This window comes from Triplophysa rosa, linkage group LG13 (genome assembly GCF_024868665.1).
Source record: "Triplophysa rosa linkage group LG13, Trosa_1v2, whole genome shotgun sequence".
Lineage (NCBI taxonomy): Eukaryota > Metazoa > Chordata > Actinopteri > Cypriniformes > Nemacheilidae > Triplophysa > Triplophysa rosa.
Genome location: NC_079902.1, coordinates 23,043,917 through 23,051,416, shown reverse-complemented (window position 1 = coordinate 23,051,416; position 7,500 = coordinate 23,043,917). Strand labels below are relative to the sequence as shown.

General features: G+C 39.8%; 2 protein-coding genes across 3 annotated transcripts in view; one reads left to right on the top strand and one right to left on the bottom strand.

Moving 5' to 3' along the window:
- The window catches only part of LOC130563482 (uncharacterized), a 19,024-nt gene extending 18,614 nt beyond the window's left edge, over positions 1–410 (bottom strand). The window contains exon 1 of the mRNA XM_057349023.1: positions 193–410. The gene's annotated coding sequence lies outside the window, so the exon portion shown is untranslated. The remainder of the gene's footprint in view (positions 1–192) is intronic.
- LOC130563481 (dedicator of cytokinesis protein 2) overlaps positions 1–7,500 on the top strand; it is an 86,892-nt gene that overhangs the window by 57,581 nt on the left and 21,811 nt on the right. For both annotated transcript variants that reach the window (XM_057349022.1, XM_057349021.1), the window contains exons 27-30: positions 5,818–5,916; positions 6,149–6,243; positions 7,012–7,090; positions 7,228–7,328. In XM_057349022.1, the coding sequence (XP_057205005.1) occupies positions 5,818–5,916; positions 6,149–6,243; positions 7,012–7,090; positions 7,228–7,328 (374 nt within the window). The remainder of the gene's footprint in view (positions 1–5,817; positions 5,917–6,148; positions 6,244–7,011; positions 7,091–7,227; positions 7,329–7,500) is intronic.

The window sequence follows — 7,500 nt, the reverse complement described above, 5'->3', positions numbered from 1 at the left end:
TGCATCTGAAAACCTCTGGCAGTACCGTGATACTTTGTGGTACTTTTTTTGATAGTGAATAATAAAGGACAACGCGCAGGTGAAATCAAATGTCTTTAAGATTGAATTTAATCTACTGTATGTTCATTTCAGATATATAACAGTAAGTAAAGCAGTGAAGTATTTGAGAAGATGTTTTACTATAGTACTGACCTTCATCCGAGGGTCTGCTGTCCGTGAACGGAGTGTTCTTCATCATCTCTTTCTCTCGTTCTCATATATTCCTCTGTGATATCAGACGCGTGTCTTTCTGCTGTCTTACATTCCGTCTGTTTGATTTTTCTCCTTGATATTTGATGATCTCTCACTCTTTCTCTTATGAGCACATCTGTCTCACTCTCCATCTGCTGGTGAACTGAGCCACTCGTACCTCTTCCCTTTGACTCTCTCTCTCTCTCTCTCTCTCTCTGTGTGTGTTAATCCTGCTGTGTGTCCTGGTTTCTCTCTCCTGCTCGGTCACATTAGAGCACTGAGGTCTGGACACACACACACACACACACACATCACTACGTGTGTGTTTATTTTTTACTTTTATTTTTACTCTATACACGTCTATTTAAATGAAACATGCAAAAGTGAAATACGTAGGTTTGCCTCTGCATGCTAAAAGAATGAAGAAATAAGTAAAAACCCTGAACCTTTTTTACAAAAGCAACTAGTGATTTTTAGTGGCTTAGACTGCCACTTTTTTCATATGTGCATTATTCATCATATTTTAAGCTGTAAACGTCTATATTCAGATCAAAATTACAATGCGATTGTTTAAAAAACGATGCAAAAAAATAGCTCCCTGACTGGTAAAATAAAACAGAAAACTGTACAGCTCATAATTTCAATGTTCAGTTGCAGTTTGACAGGTGGGAAAAACCACACACGTAAATAAAATGTTTAATGGGGAATGTTTGGTTGTGGTACTGCGTATGTCTTTATTGTCACTTGCATTTATATTTTTGCATCTAATGCAGAGGAGTGTGTGTGTGTGCGCGTGCGTTTGTCAGCATTTTCTTATAGCCTGTTGTGTTTAGATGTGTGTTTGTGTGAGCTTTTCATTGAATATGTCTCATCGTGTGTGCGTGCGTGTGCGCATGCATGCGTGTGCGTGCGTGCATGCGTGTGTGTGTGTGTGTGCGTGCGTGTGCATGCGTGCGTGTGCATGCGTGCGAGTGCATGCATTTGTGCGCGCGTGTGTGTATGCGTGTGTGTGCATGCGTTTGTGTGCTTGCGTGCGCGTGTGTGTGCGTGCGTTTGTGCATGTGTATGTTTGTGCGTGCGTGTGCATGCGTTTGTGTGCATGCGTTTGTGTGTGTGTGCATGCATGTGTTTGTGCATGCGTGCGTGTGTGCGTGCCTGAAAAGAAGCACTGTTTCACTGCAGGACTTTTAGTGTTCACCTTGTGTCCAATTTAACTAGCATCTGAGGTGAAGGAGACAGTTGTGTGTGTGTGTGTATGTGTCTGTGTGTGTACGTCAGTGTGTGTGTTGAGGGCAGGTGTATGTGTTTATGTGTGTGTCATATTAAACACACAACATGTGTGTTTTGTTCCCTGTAAAGCTCATTTTAATTTGATTTGAAGTGCAGCTGGAATCTCATATCATCAGTTTAGAGAAAGAACGAGAGAGATGTGATGATAATGGGCATCAGTGAAGGTCTGTGAGGGGGCAGCGGTGAATCCGAATGAATGAGAGAGAAAGAATAAGAGAGATGAAGATGATGTCACAAATCACAGGCGAGAAGAACTGGGACAAAACACAAACAACTTTCACATTCATGCACAGAACACACACACTGTGATAAACACACTTCACACACACCTCACACCACCTTACCTCACCGTCTCACACTGCATTAGAAGGTTTCTGAAAATAAAACCTCTAATCCTGATGTTGCCATTTTTACTGTATACATCATTGTATATTTTTCATTATTTGTGTATTCACTTACAGCAGGTTTCACACATGAAGACTATAATGGTGTTGGGAAACTGCGTTAGTACTCATAAATTTGATCGAACATTTCGTATCCAGTGACATTATATTATAATATTACTACAACAGACCTGGAGTTTTGTCACCTAATAAAGTCAAATTCACGTACGTGTCTGAATGTGAGGTTGATTTTATCTTCAACTTTCTCTTTGCTTCTGAAGTTTCATCAGGACACATGGCGCATGTTTTTCTTTCTGTGGTTTCTGTTGACTGACGTTTCTTCATTGTGTGAGCAAACAATTCCATCAGCACGCATCTCTCTCATCATCTCTCACACCTCATAAACTCCATCAAACTCAACTCTCACAAAAACAAACAACTCCTCTCAGCTCCGGCGGGGAGATGTAGCACCTTTCCATGATGGTTATTTACTGTAGAATTACAGCACCGTGAAATATGAGCATGCTGACAAACAATTATGATCTGACAGGAATGAGCAAGAGATGAGAGCGAGAGAGAAAGGACGTTCAGAGGTTTTCAGACGCTTCGTCGCAACTGCTTTAAGACATTTACATCTTATTCAAGTACTAAGGCCAAGGAAATCTCTGATTGTAGATCGAATTCTTGTTTCAGTTGTGGTTTAATTATAATTTGTGTGAAATTGCAGATCTGTTTCTGTTCAGTTCTGATGAAAGTGAGTGTTTGAGTGGAGATATGAGATGTGTTAAATGTGTTGGGATTATTCTCTGTGAATGGAGACAGAAAGTGATACAGAGAGATAAAAGACACCTGAACAGGTGCAGTGATGGATCTGTGTGTGTGTGTGCGTGCGTGCGTGCGCGTGAGTGTGTGCATGTGCGTGCGTGTGTGTGTGTGTGCGTGTGTGTGTATGTGAGTGCGCGTGTGTGTTGGGGGGGTTATTTTCATTTGGCAGAGTGACTCATCTGTCCTCATAGATGACACTGCTCTATTTAATTAGATTTATTACATAACACAGATTACATTTGCACTGCTGCCCTGTGCGTGTGTGTGTGTGCTTGTGTGTGTGCGCGTGTGTGTGTGTGTGCGTGTGTGTCTGGTTCCTTTTTGCCTGTAAATGCTTATGAACTGCATTATAAACCTGCAACATTTTATTTTAGGATCTATCTCTAGTAATTTGCACTCGCTTGATATTTTGTCTGCTGTCTTACTATAAACATAAGTTGTGTAACTGTGTACATTTACTAAAACAATATTAAAGGAACAATACGGGGTTTTTAGGAGGATCTATTGACAGGAATGCAATATAATATACAAAACTATTTCTTCAGAGGTGTATAAAGACCTTACGTAATGAACCGTTATGTTTGTAATACCTTAGAATAAGCGGTTTATATCTACATACAGAGCGGGCCTACATACATTGAATTCGTCGCCATGTTTTGTACAGCAGCCCTAAATGGACAAACAACTCTACAACGCGCGTTTCCTCTTCCTCTCCGCTGAGGTATCGTGGTGAAACGGATCGCGGGAAGATCCGTGATCCGTACGGGTGACCCGTGGATTACAACGCTAGTGGCCGCTGTAAATCAAAAACTGCACCTTTAACGGTTTGTTAATGTAACGTAACAAAAGTAAATATAACATGTGGTGTTTAAGCACTGGCACACCTTTCGGGGCTAAACTGTTTGCACAAAACCTGATTTATTAGGTCTTCATTTATTAAATAATATAGATATACAGCCTTGGAAAGACCATTTCAAAATTATTTTCAGTTGTATTAAATGTATAGGTATGTGTTTAGGTAAAATTATCATTTTTGTTTCATTCTGTGAACTACTAACAATATTTATGCCAAATTTCAAATAGCTATATTGTTTCTATTTGCATTTATTTGCAGAAAATGAAAACTAGAGAAACAGGTGAAAATAACATAAAAGATGCTCTCTGTATTGTTTCAGACCTCAAATACTGCAAAAGAAGTTCATATTCACTTTTAAAGGGATTGTTCCCCTAAAAATAAATTCTGTCTTCATTTACTCACCCTCAAGTTGTTCCAAACCTGTATACATGTTCTGATGAACTCAGAGAAAGATATTTGGACGAATGTGAGCAATTTTCAGTTCTGCGACATTATTCACTACCATAGTAGGAAAAAATACAATGAGTCGAAAGTGCCACAGGACTGTTTGCTTTCCTAAATTCAACAGTTCAAAAAATATACATGATTTATTTTCTACTATGGTAGTGAATGATGTCCCAGAACTGAAAATTGCTCACATTCTTCCAAATACAGCATATTTCTCTGTGTTCAACAGAAATGTACACATTTTAGGGTGAACTGTCCCTTTAAGCAATGCAACAGTAATATTTCTACATTTATTTAAGAAAAGATCTAAATGATTTTTTTATGTGATCACCTTTTATCTTGTCATGTTGTCAGTCTTTCACATTGCTGATGGATGACTTTGTGAGGTTTGATTTTGTTGAAATTCAACAGACGTTGGACTGGAATGAGCACAATACATCTAGACATAATAAATAAAACTATGGAATGGTCTCCTGGTTTTTTCTGCGGCTGTACATTGTTCAAAATGGAAATCAAGTCACTCTGTGGTGGTCAAAATTTGGTGGAATATGATTGAGATTATGGGCTGATCAGATTTTCACCACACGATTATCAGGCCCGAAAGAAATTCCTCTTTAATTTAGTTTATTTTGTGTTTTTTTTTAATCGCACTCAAAATACGAGTGTAGGGAGGCAGACACAGAGTTTGCACCATTGTGGCAAAACTTTAAACGGCCACTGAATTATTTGCAGTATTACGATGTGTAGAATTACACATATGACAATAATGACAATCCCAGTTTTGAATATCATGATTAATGACAATACCAGTACATGTTTCAATTTGTTTCCAAAAGACATGTATTCGTGTATAAGAGAGTATGTGTGTTGAAGGGGGCTGTGGTTATGTTCTGGGGGATCTAGAGAGGCAGACAGCATTTTTGGGCATCGTAAATGTGCCGTCTACAGTAGTTGTGTGTGTGTGTGTGTGTGTGTGTGTGTGTGACAGAGATGCCTTTTATTGTCATTCCGTCTTTGTGCAGACAAACAGCAGTGAGATAAATCGAGTATCTCTCTCTCTCTCTCTCTCAGTGTAAAGTAAAGTGTTGTGTGTGATCAGCATATTTCCAGAGTTCTTTAAACAGCTGATGGGAATGTCAGACGCGTCTCTCTCAGCACAATTGTTTAAGACTTCAGCACTTTTGATGAACACGACACACGCTGTTTTTCTGACAGCTCATCTGCCTGCTAGATTTATCACACACGTTCTCATAAATGTTTTTTTGCACGTTTGTCATGAAACCACGCATCCCATTTGACTTGTGTGAAGTTTTTCCGAGTGAAGCTGAATATGTATTTAGAAAAATCAAGGCAGAGACGTAATTTAGTGGGTCTCTGAGGTCTGAGAGTGACCGCGGCTTCTGTTCCTTCAATCTCTGGAGATGGTGGAGAGGTTAGCAACCAAGCATTATTGTTTTAACATCGTCTAGCTACCGTAATTAATAAAGCAGGAGATCAGAGACGTTCTTTCATTCAGATTCACACACGCGTCTGTTATCGGCAGAATACAGTGAGGGCTGTTAGGTCTTTATGAGTGATGGGTTTCACCTCTCATTCATCTGTCATCATCACCTGTGTCATTTATCACCCGTGGATCTTCATATCCTCTCACTGAAGAGAGAGAGAGAGCTATAGGTGTGTCATTCATCATTTTCTTCCCTTCATCTCATCAGCTGAAGAACGTCACAACTTTCAGGACTTTTCCATTTGTTGTCTGATTTCATCTCTCTTTCTTTCTCTCTCTAGTCTCGTGTGGTGGCATGTATGACGGCTATTCTCAGTCAGATGACAGACAGACATTACTCGCTGTACATCGAGACCTTCAGTGGAACATCTGACCTAGTGGTAACGCACACGCACACAGTTCTCTTTAAATGTATATCACAAGTCTGTTTTTGACTGCGTGAAGACTTTCTGTGTCCGTTTACAAACGTTAACTTGTGCGTGTGTGTGTGTGCGTGTGTGTGCGTGCGTGTGTGCGTGTGTGTGCGTGCGTGCGCGCGCGCGTGTGTGCGTGCGTGCGTGCGTGTGCGTGTGTGTGTGTGCGTGCGTGCGTGCGTGTGTGTGTGTTTTACAGGACTTTCTGATGGAGGCGTTTCTATTGTTTAAGGATCTGATTGGTAAACACGTCTACCCATCAGACTGGGTAACAATGATCATGGTGCAAAACCGGTGAGAGAACACGCGCACACGCACACGCGCGCACACACACACACACACACACACACACGTACACACAGGCTTTGGTTGACTATCTCCGTGGGGACAGTCCATAGGCGTATTGTTTTTATACTGTACAAACTGTATATTCTATCCCCTATCCCTAACCCTACTCCTAAACCTAAAGATCATAGAACACTTTTTGCATTTTTAGATTTGTAAAAAATATTGTTCTTTACAATTTATTAGCTTTTTTGCCCCTGGGGACCTCAATTTTGGTCCCCACAGTGACACGAGTCCCCATGTGTTGGTGTGTATTCAGGTTTAGGTCCCCACCGGGATATACAAACATGAACACACACACACACACACTTCACGTCCCATTTCCCTAAACCTACTGTAACCCTCAGAATGCTTTCTGAATCTTTACATTTTCTAAAAGTAAAAAACAAACATAATTCAGCATGATTTATAAGCCGTTTTTCTCATATGGAACAAAATCACAAACTTTGTAGGAGTTGATGCACCATAAGAGATCCACCGTTAAATCATAAATATTTGATAGGTCTTCTTTACATTATTCTTTTTGTACATGTAAATTACAGGTATTTTTATGTTTTATTGATTTACTTTATGTAGGTATTCAGGTTGTGTAGTTATTTACAAAACATTTGTTTTCATGTTTGTTAAAACAAACAGGAGTGTTTTTTTTTTTTTAAACATACATTTGTCTGTATGTTTGTTGTAAGTGTTATTAAGAAATGAAATGGCATGTTTTAGAGTGTTTCTCCGCGCGATCAACACGTACGCAGACACCATGAACCGCAAGTTCCTCGACAACAACAGCTTTGAAGTGCAGGTCTGAATCTACTTTTGGTGTCTGTGTGTGTGAACCTCTGTCAGAATCAGTCGAATTATTGCAAAACCTTTGATCTCGTCATCATCATCATCATCTCTCTCATCCGGGTATCATCTCTCTCATGATCTCTCCTGCAGTTATGGAATAATTACTTTCACTTGGCTGTGGCTTTTATTACCCAGGAGACGTTGCAGCTGCAGCATTTCTCTTCTACGAAAAGAAACAAGATTCTAGCAAAGTGAGTTTTTGCAAACCAAAAGATACTTTTGTCTGGTTTTTAGACGTTCTCGGGCCGAGCACTTTTATTATATAAATAACGCCAGTCTGATGATGTGATGTCATCGATTTCAGATGCATTAAACAAACATGCTTGTCTCTTTACATGTCGGTCAGTTGTCAAGAAAAAGTTT